Raw genomic sequence first — 21,999 nt, 5'->3', positions numbered from 1 at the left:
CAAAGAATGCGCTGAACTATGCACTCCAGAAAATAGCATAAGACTCGCGGCGGTGGCGAACGCGTAAATCTCGGCCGAGTTTTTCCGAAACAGCCGGCTAACGGAGTTTGCTGAAATTCCACAATCAAGTGGCCGATACCGGCTACTTGACGGGACACCGGCGAACAATGTTCATAACTCACGTACACAAAGCCAACGCGGGAAATTTCATTCCCTGCCCTCGTTAACGTCCCTCCCCCGCCGTCATTCCCGTCAGAGACGCGCGGCGACGTGGGCGTGGCGGATCGCGCGAAACTTTTCCCGTTACAAATTCAATTCGTCCGAGTTATCGGCGAAACGTCATTACCGTCGTGTCATTAATAGGTCGTTTTCCCGGTGACACGCGTTACCGCCGGACGAAATTCGGCGGCCCGGCCAGGGCGCGGACCGGAATGGCGCGACGACGCAAAAATCCTGACGATTCCCCCCGATTTCGAGTCCCGCATTAACGTCACCCGCTCGTCCACGCTAATGGTGATCGATAGACCGGGCCGGCGACCATGTACGCCCCCGTTCCACTTTAGCCCGGTCTTTCTTTAACCGCGATCCGCGCGTGCAATCGTCACCGGCACGCGGCACGCGTGTTGTCGCTGCCTACCCCCCACCCTGCTCCCCATCCCGGTTATTGCGCTGTTTCTATGGAAAATACGTGGTTTTACCAACCCTCGTTCATTTGCACGTTTTCTTAACTTGCCAAATCAACTGCCGGGAGCTAAGTAATAGCCAACCCCGCACCCTGCTCCCCATCCCGGTTATTGCGCTGTTTCTATGGAAAATACGTGGTTTAAGTAGCCCCCATTCATCCCCCATTTTCCTAACTTCACGCATCACGTGCCGCGAGCTAAGTAACACGTCAACTGTCACCCCTGCTGCCCGGACCTGATCCATTATTTCAAAAGTCTCCATACAAGAACGTGGATTTCTTAGCCCCCACTCATTCCCCATTTTTCTAACCCAACTAATTACCCACCGGAAGCTAAGTGACGCGTCGACTGCCACAGTGCCCATACAGGTCACACAAAGTTGGAACAAATCTGTGGTGATTTTACGTGCAAAAATACGTAACAAAAAACTAGTTACATTTTGTTCGGATGATGCTTCGTATCCGAGAAAATTGGGTTTCAAAGTTCGACGGATTCGCCTAGCATTCGCAAGAAGTAGAATTGGTTGGTCATGACCAGACGCGTCAGCCGATTCCTATTCCGCAGCACACGTAACCGCCGAATTTTCAAACTCAATTTTCTCGGAACCGAAGGGTCAACCGAAAGGATGTTATTCGCTTTTTTTTTAGTTATTTTTCACGTAGAATCACATCGTGGAAGCTGGTACCGTCCGTCCTGAGGCACCATGTATTTATTACGTGCCTGTGCAGTCTCGAATGGTTAAATATTTACAGCTTACCAGCTGGTAGGTTCTAACACAGTTTGGTTCGCTTAATGTAAGAAAAATTGATTTTCATATATTTTCAGAGAAGGGTTCAATGTACCGTTGAATTCTATAGGGAACAATTAAAGTCAATGTAATCGCAGCATATGTTTATATAAGTCAGCATCCAATCGGACGTAGCACGCAATCACGTCAATGTCTCTAGGTAAGTCAATATAATCGCAACACATGCTTGTGTAAGTCAGCATCTAATTACGTAAGTTTATTTCACCAAGTTAGCTTCAGAAAGCAACCGAGTCCAAAAATTTACAGCCATTAAAGCAGCCATTAAAAATTCTTTTACCTATTTTTGAATCTACTTCTTTGAGATCAATACTGTTCCACTTATTCGCCCTAATATACGTAAATAATGACTTAACACTGAACCTACCAAGCATTAAAATTATCTAGCAAATGTTGCTTATTGTAATTTTTAATGTGATAGATGCTTGGACAAGGAAACTCCATTATTTTCCATAAATTAATTTGTATAGTTTCAATTATTGTAAAATGTGAAACCGGTCATCTGACCGTCGTAATCTTAGTGCTAAAATGGCGGCAAGGAAATTAGAACTCGCTGTAAGCAGCTGCACTAAAATGTGTAACTAATTAGGTCAAGTTCCAACATGCAAGGGCTAATCATGGAGGAATAGATAATTGGCGCTTAAATCTTTGGTTTTACCCAGATAGCATGCAACTATCGAAATACTCTAAGCTATGCTGAACGCAATACCTCGCGATCGTGGGTCCAGAAGATCGCCGTCGGCGGCTCCGGGCTGTGACGCACCACGCAGGTGAGATTCATCGTGCTGCCCCTGTTTATGAACATCTCTGGTTCTCCGACAATCGACGTCACCGGTTCTGTGGAAGATAAAGGAACGCGTGAGCCGTTTAATGCAAACATAGTGCAAGTTAAAACAGTTAATCATTGGATAATGAGGAATTAACACGTGAACTGCCACATCAGTCACATATGACTGACAGTGATTTTTGACTAGGCTTAGAAATTCACTTTTATTGTGACAGATCCAGATAAACCGAATTTTATTATGATCTTCAGAATTCAAATTCATGTTGTCAAATTCAGTTCTTAGTGTCTTGCTGTTAAGACAGCACCCTTTACAATACATTTTAAATTTTCAAAAGCGAGATCGATTAGAATTTAACACTGTAACTTAATAGTTCTAATACTCAGGGTGACCCGGTATACAGCCCTGGAGGGGGTGATTCTGCATGAGAAAATAAGTCGAAAATGTAGAATAAAATTTTTTCATCCGAAGCTTCGTTTTCGAGAAAATCGAGTTTGAAGGTGCAGCGAATACGCCTGTTATTCGATAGGAATCGTCTGACGCGTCTGATCATGACCGACCAATACTACTTCCTGCATATTCTATAGCACGCGAACCCGACGGATCTTTAAACTAGATTTTCTCGAAAACGAAGCCTCAAACGAACAAAATTTATTCTGTATTTTCGACTTATTTTCTCATGTAGAATCACCCCCTCTACGGTTGTATAAGCATTAAAAATGGCTAGTGTATGTTGCCTTATGAAGGGGCCGCGGTTTTTATGCATTCATGAGAAAAACGAATAGGTGAAACAGAAAACTGTAGTACTTAAACAATGTACAAAATACGAAAACTGTACTTGGACAATTTTCAATTTGCATAAAAATGCGCAGTCTACTTATGAAAATACCGATTTATTTCAATTTTGTATAATTTTACAACGCTTGCACAGCCTGTATTATAATGTGCGTTTGAATAAGTAATTTCAGTCAGTTAAAATGAAATTAGACAAAATATCTGGGATCCGTAATTTCATCGGATCTGACAATTCTATTGTTAATATGTTTTAGTTAACGTTTAAATTATTGCGAGTATTAATAATGTAAAAAAGGTTTCATTTGATTTCCATTTAATGAAATGATTGTGATGTTTCAATAACTGTCCTCGTTTAATTGTTCATTAGTGCAGTTTAATTTATTTTAATCGTTTTAACTGGTTTAATACAATTTTGTTTGCCTTTTAGTGATAATTTTGAACACATATAAAGTATTTTAATCGAAAACTGCACATTTTTGTTAAAGAATTACTAGCGTTTAAATTTCGACACGATAAACATTCAAGTTGATCAATTATTTACTCGACATCACTTTCAGTGCTCCGCAAACCTAGTGTTGAACTATTACCAAAAAAAGCTACCGCCTTTTCACTATAGAAAAACAATTTCAATCCGCTTTGAATCAATCAGTCGTTTTTCTGAAATTGCAAGCAGATTTTTCGTGGCCCATCCGTTTCATTTGAAAACCAATTACGTCCGGTTAAATAATTTATAAATTTGTTGAAACTAATTGCATTTGCTAACCAACGCTATCTACTATCACTTCATTCGTAATTTATACCCCTGTAACTAAAGGGAATTTTATCCAGTTCGTTGAATAAATGTGCATCCAAACGATTTAAATAAATTTGATTATTTTTACAATTAATATCGAGTCGAAATAAATTCTGCGGTCTTTTACTCTTTTTTTAATGCCGTACATTTTTCATTTTATCAATTTATTTTTTCCTGCTGCATCGTGCGCCTCTCCCGACGTCTTTCGCTAAAAAAAAAGGAAAACAAAGGGACACGTAAGATAAAAAGGGAAACATTGATACAATCGGTACCGATATTTATGCTTCTTATGTATTTACCGAACAGCTGATTGCATCTCTGAATCAATTCCAGCATGTTGGCATCGATGCTTACCAAATGAAAAAGGAAAATTCGCGTCAGATAAACTGGAAGTTATCAGATGGAAAATTTGTACCGAAAGCATTGTCGAGATTCAACAAAATGATGCGAAACAATAAATAAATTTTAACCGCTTCACGTATTTATGTAACGCAAACATTTACGCGTTATGCGTGTACGCGATCGGGTGTAAACGCAACCATTGACTTTCGAATTTTCAAACGCTGGAACAACGAAACCCGTAATTGTTCCACCGACACCGTTCACTATGAATCTGTAAATTTCATTACACTACGGTTTTTCCAAAAAAAAAACTTACGTTGCACGCGTTTACGTTTGTCACGGTTTGACAACCGCATGCACGCAGAGTGTTCTCGTGACAACTCGATCACGAACAATCGGTAAACCGAATCGAAAACACCGGTAAAAAAAGGTTTTTTGCTTTTCGAGTCGAGGCTCCTTCTTCGGTAAAACCGTACTCGAAAATTTTTGGGTTACGGGTCCTATTGTACGTCACGGTATCGCGTCTGTCCATCACTCGCTTGTTCTACTTGCAGTAAACAATACCCGTGATACCGTGTATTTCTATATTCCTTCTCTTTTGTTGATTGCCAGTTCGCGTCAAATTATTATCGAGGCCAGGCAGTATCGTATCGCCGTCATTGTTCGCAATCGTGTTTCCGGAATAAATTGTTGCGCGAGAAAAATTGTTGATGCACAAATCTCATCCCACCTTACATCAAATGTTCAATCTCGATCCATTTTTCGCGGGAGATTCATCCGCGACCATCGCACGGTTGCAGCACCGTTGCCACCCACGGTTCGTGAAGTTTCAAATTTTCTGCAAACTCTGGAAAATCGAAAATCAGCCGACCAATTTCGATTCTGGCTCGATCCCACCGCCGCAAGCAAAGTCTACACAAGTCGAACGATCTATCTTTTTTTTTTTTTTCAAAATGTTTTAGCGATTTCTGTCGTAACACTTTAATCCGCCGAGCATCGTGTTTTTAATAACGATCGTTGGTTATTTAAGTAGAATGGTTCTATTATACAGTATAATCTGGTTAATTGGAATACTGAAACATTATAGCATTGATTTTATGACGGTTTTAAGTCATTTGACAACGTCGGCCCTTATTTACCGTTTCTATAAATACTGTAATAATCAATTTTTTATAAAAAGTAACGTTAGTTCTTATTAACACTAGGTTTACGGAGCACTAAAAATGACTATTTTACATTACTTTATAAAAATAACATGAATGTATCGATCAAAGTTTGTAGCCATTTTTTAAATAATATATACCCAAAGAAATCAATTTGTTAAATAATTGCTCGTGGATGCATTTTTACAATCTCAATATTCGCAATTTAAAAATATTAGAATCCGTCATTTTGACGGGTCCCGTAAATCTAGGGCATTAGAAATTGCTACTACTGATTCAATCACTATAGACGGCTTTCCGGACCGCTAGTATTCCAATTCAATTCAACTGCTGTATACTAAGTGATGTGGCCGGACGGTTGGTGCAGCCGGGCAGGGGATGATTTTACATATAAAAATAAGTCGACAAGAAGGAGTAACTTTTTTTCGTTTGACGCCTCGTTTTCGAGAAAATGGAATTTGAAAATTCAGCGAATACGCGCGCTATTAGACAGGAATCGTCAGACGCGTCTGGTCATGGCCAACCAAATCTACTTCCTGCATGTACTAGGGCACGCGACGGATCTTCAATCTCAATTTTTCTCGAAAGTGAGGCGTCAAACGAAAAAATTTTATTCCTTTTTTCCGACTTAATTTTACTTATAGAATCATCCCCTGCCCGGTCGTGCCAAACAACCCGCCACACCCAAGGAATTCTAAACAAAAAATATATCGAAAAACAAAAATTCTATGACAATCAACTATTACCAATGGAAATTGTGAATGGTCTCATAAACGGTCTTTAGGCCTCAAGAAATGAATGTCTGGTAGATTTAAGATCAATAAATATTGCCGGTCATTGAAGCGAGAACAGTAGAAATGTCTGAGCCCAACGATCAAAACAGCGTCGAGTGCAAAGGGTTCGTAGACTCCGTCTATTAATAAACATCGCTTCCGCTGTTCCGCGATAGCGTATAAAAAAAAATCCATCAAGTGCCTAGATACGTTTGAACTACAATGCACAGGTAACAGACAGATTTCCATCGGAAATAAAGCATCTCGTGGAAAAAAAACCGTCGGCAGTCCTGATAGATCGAACTCTTAACAGGTTGCAGCGTTCTCTCGCTCGCACCCCGCGCGTTTCCGTTCGCCGGATAAAGATTCCGCGGGCAACAAAGAGCTCTCGGGAACAAGCGGGATATTAGACTCGATAAAAGGAATTTAATTGATCGATACCGGGGGACGGAATCGAAGCCTCAAAACTCACCGGGGCGGGGGTTGGTTCTCGTTCGAGGGAATAAAACCGATCTCTCGATCTCCCGGGGAACACCCCTCGAAGCCGGCGTGTCCGAATTCAATACTCTTCGAGCGGCGCGGCTTGGGACGAAAGATGGCCGAGTAAAACAAAAGGAAAGAAACGCGTCGCGCGCGGCGCGGTCGGGCTTTGTATTTCTGATTATTTTTGCCGGATTCATTCCCCCGTCGGGGCAAACACAAATTGCCTGGAGACAGCGGTCGACGGCGTTCAGGGAAGAAGATGGCGCAGGGGGAGGAGGGGCAAAAAAGGAAAAAGACGTTTTAATTGAAATTCAAAGCAGATTTCGAATTGGAAAACTCGTTGTAACGTAAGCTCGATCCGGAACGGGACAAACGAAGAGTCGGGGGCGGTGGCGATCCTGATAGACGTTTCGGAGAAAATAAAATTAACGAGCGCACCCCGGGGGTCGAGCGAGAGAAAGAGAGAGAAAGAATGACAGAACGTTTCCGACGGGAAGATTGCGCAGGCTGCCGGGACTGCAGTAGGAAAATAGACGACTAGAAAAGAAAGTATCGGGAACTAACCGACAACCGAGAGATGCATGGAATGACCGATCGGCGGTGTCGTTGACACTTGACACTCGTAGGTGCCGGTGTCGCGGCGCTGCGGGTATTTCACTTGAAGCGTCCAATCCTCGGTCTGGGGGAAATGCGTCGCCACGAATCTCTGGTCGGAGGTGTACGTCTCGACGCCCGTCGTCAGCAGGTGGATGTCCCTGTGCCTCACCCAGGATACCTGTCGCAAACAGATAGCACCAGTACAGTTATGGCTCAAGAATGATACGGTTGTTACCCGCCCCGGCTTAACGCCCCCACCGCGCCCCACAGTCAATACGAGGCCCTGTAAAGAACATTGAAAGCCTCCCCTTCTTTGTCCGACGGCAGTTTTTAATCCCTCTCGTCATAATCTACTGTGAAAATCCATCCATTTCGTGTATTCGACGGCGGATATACCCGATGGGTCGAATCACTAGTTTCTGATCTTTTTCTTTTACATTTCTGCACGTTCTACGAATACTTTCATCCGAACTTTCCGAGAAACTTCTTTGCTCGAATACGTTGAAATGTTCTTTATTTGTATGGCGATAGATTTTTCGATTCTTCTCGTAAATTTTTACGGTGAAAATTCATTTGTTTGACAGCGGAAGTAGCAGATGAGTCAAATCACTAGGTGCTGACCCGATTTCACATTTATGGACATTGTGCGAACACTTTTATGAGAATTCTTGGACAAGGTCCTAGACTTCTCTTCTTTTACATTTATTGTTGTTGGAGCACTCATCTGTGTGGTGTCTTTTAGCAAAAATAATCTTTTCTAAATTTTATATATTTTCTTTTCATTTATTTTTTATATATTTTATATATTTTCACGTATCATAATTGATAAATGTTTTGGGTTAAAATTGATAAAAGTGTCAGGCATTGAGTTGGCAACGGTGATAAATAATAGAAATGAGAATAATAAAAGTGGTTAACATTTTTTCCAGAAGATCCTTGTTTCAGAGACCCTCCCATAAACGAGCTGAATAAAAATTGGGTAACGTTTGAAATTTTATTCTACACAATTTGTATTTCATAAATTGTACCTTTACGCTGTCCAAAAACGTATGATTTCTTGACATATTTGCAAAAAAAAAACACTGTACTGAAATGTAATATATCGCTTCAAAAAATTCGCACCCTGCGGGCGAATGAAATTCTGGTCTACAAACTGATCGGGGGGGGGGGAGTTTCCAAAAGAATCGTGCTCTGTTTGAAAACCGTTATTGCAGGTAACAAAAGCAAAAACAGAATTTCATGAAATGCTGCACGGTTGATGTTTAAATACCGATAGTAACGATTTCATTACAACTTTTATGTGTACAAAAAAAAAAGTATGACATTTTCAATCTAATAGCGTACGGAACAATATCAAAGAGATTCAACAACAAACGAACACAGTTTTTGAAAGAAACGATTTGTAAAATATCAAGTTTCTCGAAACAACGTTACCGAAAACGGTGACTATTGCTTTTCGAAAACCAGTGGATCGATTCAATTGGAATACACTGTAAAAAACGCTCTTGCGTAGACTATTCGGTGTTCATTGCAGGATTCGTTTCCAACACGGTAGTCGATCTCTTATTTATCTCTCTGTTTGAAAACATAAATCAGTATCGACGAAGAGGAGAGATGAAATCGTTACAGGGCGAAAAAAATTTCGTTGTTTTCCACGGAGTCGAACGAGGCAGGTTTACAAAAAGGAAAAAAAAAGAAATAGAAGAACAGTGCTCGTAGATATAACGGGAACCCCGCGCGGTGTGTGTTCGGATTCTCGACGATAGAAAGCTCGGAAAAGAGAAAAATAAGTGCTAGGCATTATTGAATGAGCACCTCATTAACCGGGCTGGGTTTCGATAACCGGCAGCAGCAGACGACTCCACTAAAGTCTTTGTTTACCTGCCCGATACCAGCGACTCCTCCAAATAGGTCAACTCTGATTGGTATAGCTGTATAGACTCCGCGAGTCTCAGAAGTCATAAACACGCTTTACAGATCATATCTCTCTCCTCGAGATAGGCAATTTTTCGAACAATTTTGTAGCCGCTCGGAATTCGGAACGGTCCATGATCGATTCTCGAATCGAGCACGTTCGACTCGCGGGAAGATATCGGTTTTCGCCTCTGCTAAGATTGGATTGTTCCCTGTTAATTATTAACGGACCGCAGACCGTCGTCGCGCGAAATTAAATTTTCAGGAACCGATGAACGAAAACCGGGATTAAGCGGCTCTTAAAAGGATTTCGCGAACTTGGCTTTAAAATGCGCATAAGAATTCGTAGATTGCTGGTTAATATGTAATTCGAAATCTTACGGATCTTAATGAAATGACATTATGAATAGTCGCTCCGTATTCGATTATACGGGACAATAACGTCGTGGTGAGCGGTTTTAGTATAACGCGTACATCAAATCGAAATTACTTACCCGAGTTACTTCATCATTCGTTCATTTATCCGTTCAGTGATTCAGCGGTTTACAATGCTGCGGTGATATAAACATTTTACGTAATAATTCCGTGTGTTCCATCGCGAAGCCTAATCTTTCGTGCTGGATATTCGAAACAGGTCATTTGGATAACTCCTCCCGGTTCTTCGGCGATAGAACGAAATCAGTCGAACAAAAACTGCATTGAAACAGAATATCTGCTATGGTATCGTTCCAATTGCAGACCGAGAGGTCGAGGGGGGGGGGGGCGTTCGAAAGTCGACGATCTCTTTTTGTGATAGAAAGGCCGAAGGTAAACGGGATATTTAGGCCATCACGGGGTGAAGACAACGGTAGTTTAATTTTCTATTTTATTGCTTCGTTATATCGCGCAAACCGCTGCGGCGACCGCTCGGAACGTCGACTTTGAGCGCCGTCGCTTTTTCTGAAGCCGCTCGACGCGCTAATTAATAATAAATCGAATCGATGGGAAGACCGGTATAAAACAAGGATTGCAGGGTGAGATATCATCAACCAGAAACGATGCCAAAGAAGAAAAATAACGATCTTATAAAAAGTGTCTGTTGGTAAATAAACCCCGATAAAATCAATAAATGACCATGACTGACCCTGAAACAATTACTTACCGGCGCCGCGTGCCTTTCTGCGCGAGGCAATATTTTCTCGAGAATTTTCGCTACAAAAAGGTAACTTTTCATTTGAAATTTTCCGCCAGGCCGAGTCGGCGGACACGCGCCAGCGGCTTTGGGATTAACCCGCCAGGATTAATTAACAACCCAACCTCTCCGATTGATCATAGTCTGTCCAAAAGTCTCGGGTTTCAACTTTTTTTTTAGGGATACCTATCAATTCCATACGTTACGAGTATATTCATCTGCTCTTCACGACGTAAAATTTTACAAAAATGGAAATATCAATTCAATATATATTTTAGAAAGGCACAGAATGAGCTGAATAAACCCGGAAGCGATTGAAGTGCCCAAATAAAAGAAAAAGAAATTCTATAATTTTGCATATTTATAGCATATCAACTGGTGTACTAGTCTGTACGCTAACTTTTGCTTTTTCAGAACGTGTGGATTACTTAATCTTTAATTATATATTTAAAGGTATTGGAGAAAATTTGTACAGAATTTCGGGACAGATAACATTGAATACTTTCGTAGGGAAGTTGTCGAATCGACTCTTGGCTCGAAGCTGGTTAATCAACGAATTGCGCCAATAACATTGCAAATATTTCCCTTTCTCAAAGCACACAAGCCCCGAAGTATAATTCCCACTGAATTAATATCACCAATAACACAGCAAATGTTTCTCTTTCCTGAAATGTGCATGTCGGTAGAACCGAGAATCCAACCTGAATTCAGCAGCTCTGCTATTAGTCTTAATTTGCTCGAAACGTTGCCGAAGAAAAGATAATTTCATTCAGCTCGGGCACCCCTAAACTTCCGCGCGAGCGTGCGAATTTACATGAACACACCTCAGCAGTCTATGAAGTACGCGAGACAGTCGAAACGTTCTATTTTGAAGCCTGCCGAGCAATTTCGCGAATTTCCCTGTAACACGCGGCGAGTTTGTAAAATATTTTCAAGAGAAATACAAAAAAAAAATATTTACGAGGAGCAAGTTCAGTTGTGACTGTGACCCGAGAAAATCGCACATCAAGTTTCGCGAGATGATTGAAGATCAACAAGATACTCCAATTTTGCATGAAGCGGGGTATGCTTCGTACGATGCAGGCTCATTTTTATTGTAACCTTTCCATCTATACCGTACTTATCCTTCAGTAATATGAAATATTTCTCGTAGCTCTTTTCTGAAAAAGAAATGACGAGGGGTAAGAGTCTCGTGGAGTGCCTTTGTATTACTGCACAATTGACGTGCACTTTTCATTCGAAGCTTAGCAAAAGATAAAAGGAAGATCGTAAGTCAAGTTTCAACGAGTCGTTGTAATGAGAAAACTTACATTTTCAAATCTATGACTGATTAAGTCAAGAAAAAAAAAAATTCTGCAATGTTTTAAGAGACGTTTCAATGTACAGCAGTTCCGGGATCATTTCCATTTCTAGCATTGCCTTCAGTTCCCTGGTAGCTAGATCATGCAAAAACATCTTCTCTCCTGCAAGAACGCAGAAACAACGCAATTCCATCGTCCATTCAACTACCCTTCAACTCGGACTCATTAATTCGACGTCACAGGGAGAGAGAGAGAGAGAGAGAGCCAATCAAGACTCCAGTTCAGATGACAACAAGTTCCGACAACCAAGCCGGAGCTGAACAACGTATCTAAAACCGCGAATTCCTCCGTAACCGTGGGGCAACTTTGTAAAATATGAAACTGCGCGAAGACGCGGAGAAACATAAAAATTCAAGTTCCCGAAGCGGAAAGAGGCTTCGGTGGTAGCGGCAAGCGTGGAGAGAGCCGGAACGAGCCGTCTACGTCGTCGCGGAAATTTGCGCGCGGATCTACTTAAACTTTAAATTGAACGCGCGCTCGATTACCCTTTGAATGAATAACGATCGGGATTGATTTCATCTCTGATACCGGGCGAGGGGGGGGGGGGTCGGCGGCGTAACTTTTAAATAATAGGCCACGCAGGCAGGAGGCTTCGCGCCCCCACCCCCGGGTCGATTACACGCTGCTTGCGCCCACGGGTGCCACCCCCGAACCCCTCCGCCACCCAACCCCCGACCTACAGAGCCCCGCTTTTCCATTTTTCGACGTCGGATAATTTCCAGCTTCTCGGCGCGCGTAATATTTCCCGGCGTTAATTCAAACAATAACCCCCTCGGCCGCCGCCGCCGCGCCGCCGAGCGAAGACGAAGCACGGGCGTAAATTCCGGCGCGGCGTGTTCCCAGCTACCGTGCAAAGCGGAAAACTGTAGCGTATTATTCCCGGGACGGCATTATACCACGCTTGAAAAACGGCCCGATGCAGACCCCCGTCGATGACGCGTGCGTACACCGTACGCGAAAAACATCGGCGCACTCAATTCGCGATTTTTCGAGCATCGTCGATATTAACACTGGCTGGTTTACGGGACCCGTCGAAATGACAGATTTTCCAGAAATTTTTTAGCAGAAGTTACAACCGTGACATCAATGTCTGCCATTTCTGGCAAAAATTAATTACTTTCAGAAAGCCCCACGCGTACTTCTCACTTTAGTGTAGATTCGAAAGAAATTTTACCTTAAGCGCCGCCATTTTGAAACAGTTGGAAAATATCGTACATCAAGTTACAGGGGGTCGTTGTAATGGGAAAGCTTCAATCTTCATTCTTTCGCAAAGATTACAATAAATAATGAGCCTGCGTGTTCCGTGATAGGTACAAAGTATTCGTCGCTTCATAAAAATTGAAATATCTTGATCTCGAATCATCCAACACAATGGCACAAGAAAAAACATCAACGATGATCTACGTGTTTCCCTGATCGACCATTCGTAACGTCGTGGGTCGACGACACCGACAAATGTCGCGAATAAAAGTCGAACAATTCCGAGGGGGCGCACGTGTTGATTTTGATGGAACTTATGCGTGAGATAACGCGTGGAAAAATATTGGACACGTATCTTTTTAACGGCCTTTGTTCGCATTGATAACGGTCCACAAATGTCGGGAGTTGAAAACTACGAAAACACAGTTTTTGGGGTGTCTTGAATGGAGGGTGCAGGACAAACTCTTGTTTTATTTTGGTTCGACTATTCGAAATGTGACAAAACACATTGTTAAAAATTTGTATCGTCCCGGAAATATTTCAAAGTATTCCGAAAACGCAGCTCAACTATTTCCAATATTGCTCAAATGAAATTTGAACACCAGCTTTTACGTGAAATAATATATTTTACTTTGAAAGTTATACGTACTGAAAACAGAATACATTACTATCGAAAATAGTATTTTACCCGTCATTGCGTTCGAATTAATTAAAATTACAGATCTTCAGACTTCTTTTCGTGGACACAACTAAACAGTCAAGTTTATTATGCGTGTACATAATACGTACACCATTTGGAAGCGTAGAGTGTAATTTTTGACGTCAAAAATTTCAGTGTCCATCGATCAATCAATCAACGTCTATTCGTGTACATACGTCATGTAACACATGATAAATGAACACATTCTGATTGCGCGTAAAGATTCGTACAAATTTCTTCAACAAAGAACGTACACAATCAGCAAATTTAATTTCTACTATAACAAATAGACCGTGGATGTTTATGCAAAATAAAAATTGTCCGAATGATTTCTAAGAAACCGAAGTAAAAATAAATGTATTTTCTCTTTGAATCGTCTTAAGAACCATAAATTCTCCTAATGTTTTACCAGTTTTGAATTTCATTTATTCGTGTTTGTTACAACTGCATAAAGTCCGCGGTCTAATAATAAAATTGAGGACTTCATAGCTCGTTGACAGCGTAGCTTGCAACGATGCTCATTCCAAATAATAAACTCTGTTTGGAAAGAAATAATTTTCGAAGTCGCAGCTAAAAATTGGACAGACAGCTCGTATATAACGATCGTGCAGCAACATTGTTCGGTATCGTGGACGGGTTCGTCGATATTCCAGAGAGTATCACTGAAAATGGGACACCCCGTATGCATATTTACGTACAGGTAAACTCGGCCCGGTCACGGTAGCGCGTATATAGCGGGGCGCGCAAGAAATGTGCTGTTACCAGGACAACAACGATAGACCGGTTGGATAACTGCAATTAATGGTCCCGTAACGGGTACTGATATTTTCGCAAACATCAATTCCCGTCGGGTGGACACCGATTGTTGTCCGTTAAATAATTATTAACGTTATCCGTGACAAACTTTTTGCGCCCGGACGCTACGCCGCGCGCCAGCTCCAGCGAAACGAGAATTCACGTTCGAGCATGTGCGAGCGATACGTGGCCGTTTGCGAGTGGGGTTGGCGATCGTTGAATATGCATTATACGATGTACCGTGGTCATAGAGTCCGGCCGAAACGGTCATACTTCACGCCTTCGACGGGTGTCATTGATTGCGCGCTGATGGTTTAATGTCATTTGCTGGACCGACCCCTTAAACAGGGCAGCCTAATATAGGCTGGCCGGAAAAATCGATTTTTCTTTGGTAGGTGGCACTATAGATATAGACAATCGGCAGCATGATGCACTAAAAATATTCTTCTAAAAGCGTTTCACGAAAGAAAAAATGGGGAGACTTTTGCCATTTTTGCTGAGCGCACTTTAAGGGAGAATTCTGACGCAGCGGCTTAAAAAATCGATTTTTCTTTGGAATGTGGTATTACAGACACAGAAAATCGGTAGCCTAATCCAGTAAAAATATTCTCCTAAAAGCGTTTAATGATAGAAAAAATGGGGCCATTTTTGCTGAGAGCTCTTTAAGGGAGAATTCTGACGCAGCGGCTTAAAAAATCGATTTCTCTTTGGAATGTGGTATTACAGACACAGAAAATCGGTAGCCTAATCCAGTAAAAATATTCTCCTAAAAGCGTTTAATGATAGAAAAAATGGGGCCATTTTTGCTGAAAGCTCTTTAAGGGAGAATTCTGACGCAGCGACTTAAAAAATCGATTTCTCTTTGGAAAGTGGTATTGTAGATACAGAAAATCGGTAGCATAATCCACCAAAAATATTCTTTTAGAAGCATTTAATGAAATTCAAAAAAGTTCTTTTACCATTTTTGCTACGGTGCGCCTGACGTAGGTTCGGGAAGGTAACAGCGTTTTAAGGGAGGAGCCTGGTGCAGCGGTCGAAAAAATCGACTTTTCTTTGAATAATTCAGTAGTGTAACCTTTCAAAAATATTCCCCTTGAAGCGTTTAGTGAAATTCGAAAAAGTGAGGCGTCTTTTACCGTTCTTTTACCATTCACCGCGGTAAGTGCGCCTTAGAGGGCGAGCCTAATGTAGTGGATGGAAATAATCGGTTTTTGAATAAATCGATGGCATAACCCTTCGAAAATATTCTCCTGACAGCGTTTAATGGAACTCAAAAAGTTGGGTCCTTTTTTGCCATGTTCGCTACCGAGTATCAGACACAGGTATGGGGAGGTAACGTATCTCAAAACCTACTCGATCCATCGGTCTGATGTTTTGTACACAAATTCGATAAATAATTCCTTTTTTATTCCGTACCGCCTTTTTCGGCGAATTTCGGTAAGTTTGTTTCCAGTGGAAGCAATAAATTATACCTTCCTTGCTTAAATGTCTTTGTTGTAATATCAAAAGTTACAAGGGGCCGTATTACCACCCCTTCCTCTAGTGAAATATCCCTAAAATTTCGGGAACATTGGTTCGCTCCATTAGTTATACTAAATATCCCTAGAGGTTCGGTTTCGACGGTTTGCATCAGGCTCTCCCTTAAATAGCGCACAGAACGCTTATGCCCGGCCACCCTCTTCGAGCTGCTCAGCGTGTTTCTCCGTGCAGAGTGTAAATTAGTATTTAGAATGTGCCGATAATCGACGGCAGCGCCGCACAAAGGAATATTAATGAGTCGCGGATAACCGTGCACACGCTCGGAAACCGCCGCCACCGCGGCCGCGCGGCGCTATCCGCTCGAAACTCTGCTCTCGGAGGACGAGCGAGAAACGAGAGAGAGAGAGATGGGAGATGATAGAGAGTGACAAAGAGACCAGGGAGAAAGAATCAAAGAGAGAGAGAGAGAGAGAGAGAGAGAGAGAGAGAGAGAAACGACTGGCCAGTCGGTCGTTTAAAATTCAAGTGGAGCTTAAAGTGTTTCTTGTAATTGAAGCTGAATCGAGACCGGCTCGTCGAGTTCAATGAAAACTTAACGGTCCCTTGAAAGTTTCAACGCTTGGGAACCGCGCGTTCGAGCTGACACGCGCTGATGAATTATGCGTGCGCGCCGCTCGTTGCACCGAGTAAGACGCTTTGCCCGAGTTAAATGCGTGCATTTACCAACTGTGGAATGAATATATCGCTTCCGTGAACGTGAACGCGACCGGGTGGCAAAGGCGCAGGCTCGTTTTGTCCTTAGATACAGTGCTCGGGACCTACAAGTAATTTAACTGGCATAATATATTCCGAAAATGATTACTTTAGTTGCACAGGCTGCTCCGCGAGTCGACCGCCGCCGTCGCCGCGTCTAAGCTGTTTTTAATGGCATGGCAAAATAATCCCTCGAACAAGGGAGTACTATAAAATCGAATGAAAGATTTATGCATGCAAGAAGCATGATGAGAGAAATATATTTCATAACAAAAACAGGTGTCATTTTGTATTTTTTAAATAGCGACACAGAGCTGCTTTATTTAAGACGGTGACTCTACTATGTTGACAATCTAAAATTTTAATTGTACGACTCGTGTTTCGCATTCTTATTTACAACGTTGTCCACACATAATAACGATGCTTTCGAAACGAACAAAACTGGTTTCCTGGTTATGTATAGCATGAAAGACCTTTCGGAACGAATAATACCTGCATATTGTATTATACAAAAGTGCTCTTTGGTTCAATCTACACAAAAGAATGCAGTTTGTACGCTTACTTTGATTACTTTCATGCGTAACGCAATTGTGGAAATTCCGTTGTTTTGCAAACGTCAACACTATGGACGAAGTCGTGAAACGCAATTCAGAAGTCGTGAAACACAATTCAGAAAAAAATCACATTACCACAGTGTCAAATAAGCAACAGGAAGCACGTATATCATTTCATTTTGCTCGATATGAAAATAACAATGCTTTATTCGGGAAGTAAATGATTTTTCTCTAAATTGTTGCGTTATTTAATTAACAAATAAGATATTAATTTCGTTTATCTCCTACGTGAATAAATGTTTCCAGAAATAATTTCGCAAATAATTTCCGACGAAAGTATTTGCGATACATCTCTCTGACTAGACGAGAAACCTACGAGGAAATTTTACAATCTAGAGGAGGTTATTTGACCTGCGAAAATTGGAAATCGATAAACATTGTTCACGGAAATATACGCACATTTTTTATCAGATATTAATTCCTGGGAATTTGTTAGTTCAGCCAGATTGCAAGCATGAAAGGTACTTTTACAACGATTTTGTAATAAATGTTACATAGGGACGATGAAAGGGGAGCACTATCTTTTTCCTGTGTTAATTAAACTAGTTAAATGAATAATGGTGATTGTGTGGTTCTAGAATCTCTTGTTTTAAAGTAGATGCCTTCGAAAATGTTCAATCTCCATCCTAACCAGTTTAATGAAGAATGAAATTTTCATTTGACTCCTGTTCATTATAATCAATGCTAAAAAACTTTTATTTTGCATAGAATTCCGCAGTCTAGACTAATAACACATTTTTATATGAATTGATCAAAGGATAGCAAGTGAATTAAAGACTGATATACTTCAACTTAAACAGTTTTTTGCATAGAATTCCGCAGTCTAGACTAATGACACATTTTTATATGAATTGATCAAAGGATAGCAGGTGAATTAAAGACCTAAAGAGTTTAATTTAAGACTGTTAATTGCCCCAAACTAAATATTAGTATTCACACATCGTAATCGATAATATGAGTATCCGTAGATAGACATTTTCAGCAATTTATCGAAACAGCGAGATTCGAGTTCTAGAAACTTGATCTCGCAATAAACCGTAACAAATCGTTAAATTACGACTATCCTACAACTGCAACAGGGAATCGATATATTTGATTTATCGGCTGTCGAGCGTGTAGTTAATGAAAGTTTTTTCACAAACAAGTTTGGAATTGCTTTCACGAAGGTGTTAAATATATCAAATAAAGAACTAAAGATAGTTATTTCTGTCTCTCGCTCGACACGATATATCTTTCTTTATGCGGTTAGAGGAAAACATTAAGGGAAGCCATCATTTCCCAAGTGTCCCGTTCTGTCCAATTCTCTCCTGTGGCTCCATATCTTTCTGTCCGCAAAATTACATAAATTTTTCAACGCGCATTATACCGCATACCACCGTACTACATCATCGCGATTAGAATTCATCCGGTCAAACATAGAAGACTGTACATTGTAAACAACCGGCAGGCATTCAAAACGAACTCGTGTTCTGAGGAAACACTGTTCACACAGCAGAACGTTTGCATAATTGAAGATTTAGATATTAGGAACTTCCCCACCCACGTGCCAGCAATATCGTGTAATTGCGTTAAGTGCATGGTGTTCCATTAATACCCTTCCTCTCAAATAAATGAAACGCTACATACTATTCTAGCGGTATCCTATTCGGAAATGTATGCGTCAGAGAACACTCATTTCTTTCGTGTACCAATTTTACACGTTTCACAGGATAAAAGGTCAACAAACTTTGCAGATTCCTCGGATAGAAAAAATATAAGGGACGCGCATTTTTCCCTGGCTGCGGGGACCCAAGATTAAGGGATGAAACCGCCCCTTCTGAAAATTACCACCCCGCAGCTATCTGGAACACTATTAAAGATAAAAGTATACTTTTTAAATTGCAAAGTTACGCGGTTTTATTATATACAGCGCCGCGACAGAGATAGCTTTTTGTCAGACAGGAGGGCAAAAATGGAAAAACTATGAGGATGACAACCCTTATATTAAAGCCAAATTAGGTGAGCGTCACTGGCCACTGACAAAGCGCACTTTTCCGCCGCACGCATTACGTCAAACTATCCGTCGCGGCCAACCTACTACCTTCACCGTTTTGTTATCGTCAAAAGAGAAAACTTTAATACAAGGCTCGCGAGCCTGCGCTCTCTTTTTTCTTTTTTTTTTTTTTTTAATTTCTCCGTCCACCAAGCAGTTATCTTCGTTGCATTGCCGTACATAAAAAAACCATACAACTTCGCAAGTTAAAGTGTATTTTTATCTGTAACGGTTTCCGAGATAACCTCGGGGATGGCAGGAAGGCGACTCCACCCCCTAAACTTGAGTTTCCACGACTACGAAAAATTATGTGTCTTTTATTTCGACCGGCTCGCAAATCTACGAAGTTTCGTCAAAATCGGCACGATCGGGGATTGATCTGAACGTACCCAACAATTGTCAACAGACAGTAAATTATAGGAATATTTGTCCAGGCCGGAGCAGCATAATCTGGGGAACTATTTAATGCACAAAATCGTAGAAAACAATTCAAGAAACCAATCGGAATATTATTTCTTGAAAAAGAAAGAAATGTTTATGTTCTCCTAAAAATAACAACAATAAGTCTGTACAAAAGATCTTCAGTGCCACACCCTTAAAATTAATTGCACGTCTCGGTTGCCTGCAGACTGATAATCTCGATGTATTATTCCATTTTATCACTGTGAATTATTTATGTTTGCGAGCCCGTCAACGAAGTGTACATATGAGAGCATTTGTTTCTGTTGTCAATGGTTTCAATATGTGTGCCGTATTTCCTTGATTTTTACTTTTCAAGAAACACGAAACGTCGCCAAGAAGTTGCTCGATGGTTAACACCCATCGTTCCCGAGACATTTGACTTTGGTCATCCGATTACTTTCATTATGGAGTATGCTCGCAGTATCGGCTATAGTTTGGGCGGTCGAGGACCACTTGAGAGTGGCCCCAGAGAGTCGGTATATTGTTCCATCGACAGTATACTAGTAGATTTAGTCAGGCAACGCGGAGTACACGGTTGTAGGGAGCGGTTGGTGGAAAGTGGGGTAGAGGAGCTAAGACGGTCACTGCGAGTGGGGGTTGAAGAGTATGGGTCAGAGGTAAAGTTGTAGGGTAGAGTACCGAAAGAAGGGTACATGATTGGTCGGAGATAAGTAGACGAACGGAGAGAGAAGATGGTATATAATAAAAGGGACAAGGGTAGCTATTCTGTCCTAATAACTCATCCCTAAGACCATCCTCTCTGCTTTGCCAGGCCATAACGATACAGGGAGATAGGAAACCCCCGCGTATCCATAAACACAGGTCGGGATCAACACCATGAAAGAAAACGATGTCGGGGATAGGTTGCGTAAAGCAACCCCCTTCTAAATTGATTTTCCTTGCGGACCCCTTCTCAACTTTTTCCTACATTTACGGTATTGAAATGCACCGTAGAGTTCTTTTATTCAGTACGTAGGCTTATCGTACGAACGAGTGGTAACCTAATGTCTTGGAGGTGCTATTAGAATTCCGGAAGAAGAATTCAACAAGTTAATTTGTCGTTTCAAGCTGTCGGTAAACACGCGTGCTTCTGGCGTCCTCGCTTGCGACACAATAGTGACTGACGTGTCATAAACCTCTAGATACGAGACGATAGTCGATGGATCTGGGCTGAGTGCACGGCCTCCTTGAGCCGCTCAGTACCTTTGCAGGCCACTTTCAGGGTCAGTGTCGGTGTCAAAGTACTCCGCATAGTAAGGTAAGTAAGCGTAGTTAACCGTCTAGAACGCTGTATAACGTCGGAGTTGCACGTTTATTACCCAGTATTCCTCTAGACTCGTTTCGTTTCATCGCTAGAATTTATCGTGGTATTTTATTATTATGTTTCACCGGCTCGTTGTAACCGAAGAATGTCTTTATTGCGATTTCACAATTGTTCCAAGTCGTTCCTGGCTGGGCAAGTAGAATAGGAGCTGTTCAATCGGACAGGTAGAATGAGACAGTGTTCGTCCGGATGAATAGAACAAGGCAATAATAGGTGGAGTACGTTACTGGCAAGTAGTACAAGTCGTTGCTATTCCGGCCAGTAGAATAAGGCATCGCTATCCAGCCAACTAGAATAGTGCGTGGAATGAGTAAGACATTGCTATCCGGACAAATAGGGTGACGCGATTATTAATTACACAGGTCGTACACTACCACTAAGTAACAAAGTGAAATGAAATTGTTCCTAGTTGGACAAGTGGGATGGGGCTCCTCTCGGACCAGTAGAATAAGACGTCACCAGCCAGACGAATTTAATGGAACCATCGTTGATTGCTCAAATAGAATACTGCCGTTAGGCAAGCAAGTGAAATAGGATTGTTTCTTGCCGGCTAAATGGAATAGGACAGGCTTCGGTCAGCCAAGTAGAATAAGATATCATTGTCCAGGCAAATGTATTGGAGCCGTTCTTGATTAGTCGTGTTGAATACTGCCACTTGGCAAACAAGTGAAATAGGATTGTTTCTTGTGGGCAAAGTGGAATAGGACCGTCTTTGACCAGACTAGTGTAATAGGATTGCACCTGAAAAAAGTAAACCGTACAGGACGTATTCTTAATTAAGTAAAATGAAGCTGTTTTGAAGTCAGACAAGCGAAATGGGTCGGTGTTTGGTCAGACAAGTAGAATGGGATTGAGTTTGATCTAGCAAGTGGAATAAGTCGCGCTCTCAGTCAGACAAATAAAATGGAGATGTTTCAGACCAGATAAGCTTGTTCAGCTTTACGGTCAGAATGGGATTGGGCTTGATCAAGAAAG

The 21,999-nt window shown here is 41.5% G+C and overlaps 1 protein-coding gene across 1 annotated transcript in view; it reads right to left on the bottom strand.

The window, feature by feature from the left end:
* Positions 1 to 21,999, bottom strand: part of LOC143357542 (neurotrimin) — a 134,308-nt gene that overhangs the window by 98,320 nt on the left and 13,989 nt on the right. The window contains exons 3-4 of the mRNA XM_076794110.1: positions 7,187 to 7,397; positions 2,198 to 2,325 (exon numbers count right to left, since the gene is read on the bottom strand). Coding sequence (XP_076650225.1) covers positions 2,198 to 2,325; positions 7,187 to 7,397 — 339 coding nt within the window. The remainder of the gene's footprint in view (positions 1 to 2,197; positions 2,326 to 7,186; positions 7,398 to 21,999) is intronic.

Source organism: Halictus rubicundus, chromosome 9 (genome assembly GCF_050948215.1).
Source record: "Halictus rubicundus isolate RS-2024b chromosome 9, iyHalRubi1_principal, whole genome shotgun sequence".
Lineage (NCBI taxonomy): Eukaryota > Metazoa > Arthropoda > Insecta > Hymenoptera > Halictidae > Halictus > Halictus rubicundus.
This window is presented reverse-complemented; position numbering and strand designations above follow the sequence as displayed.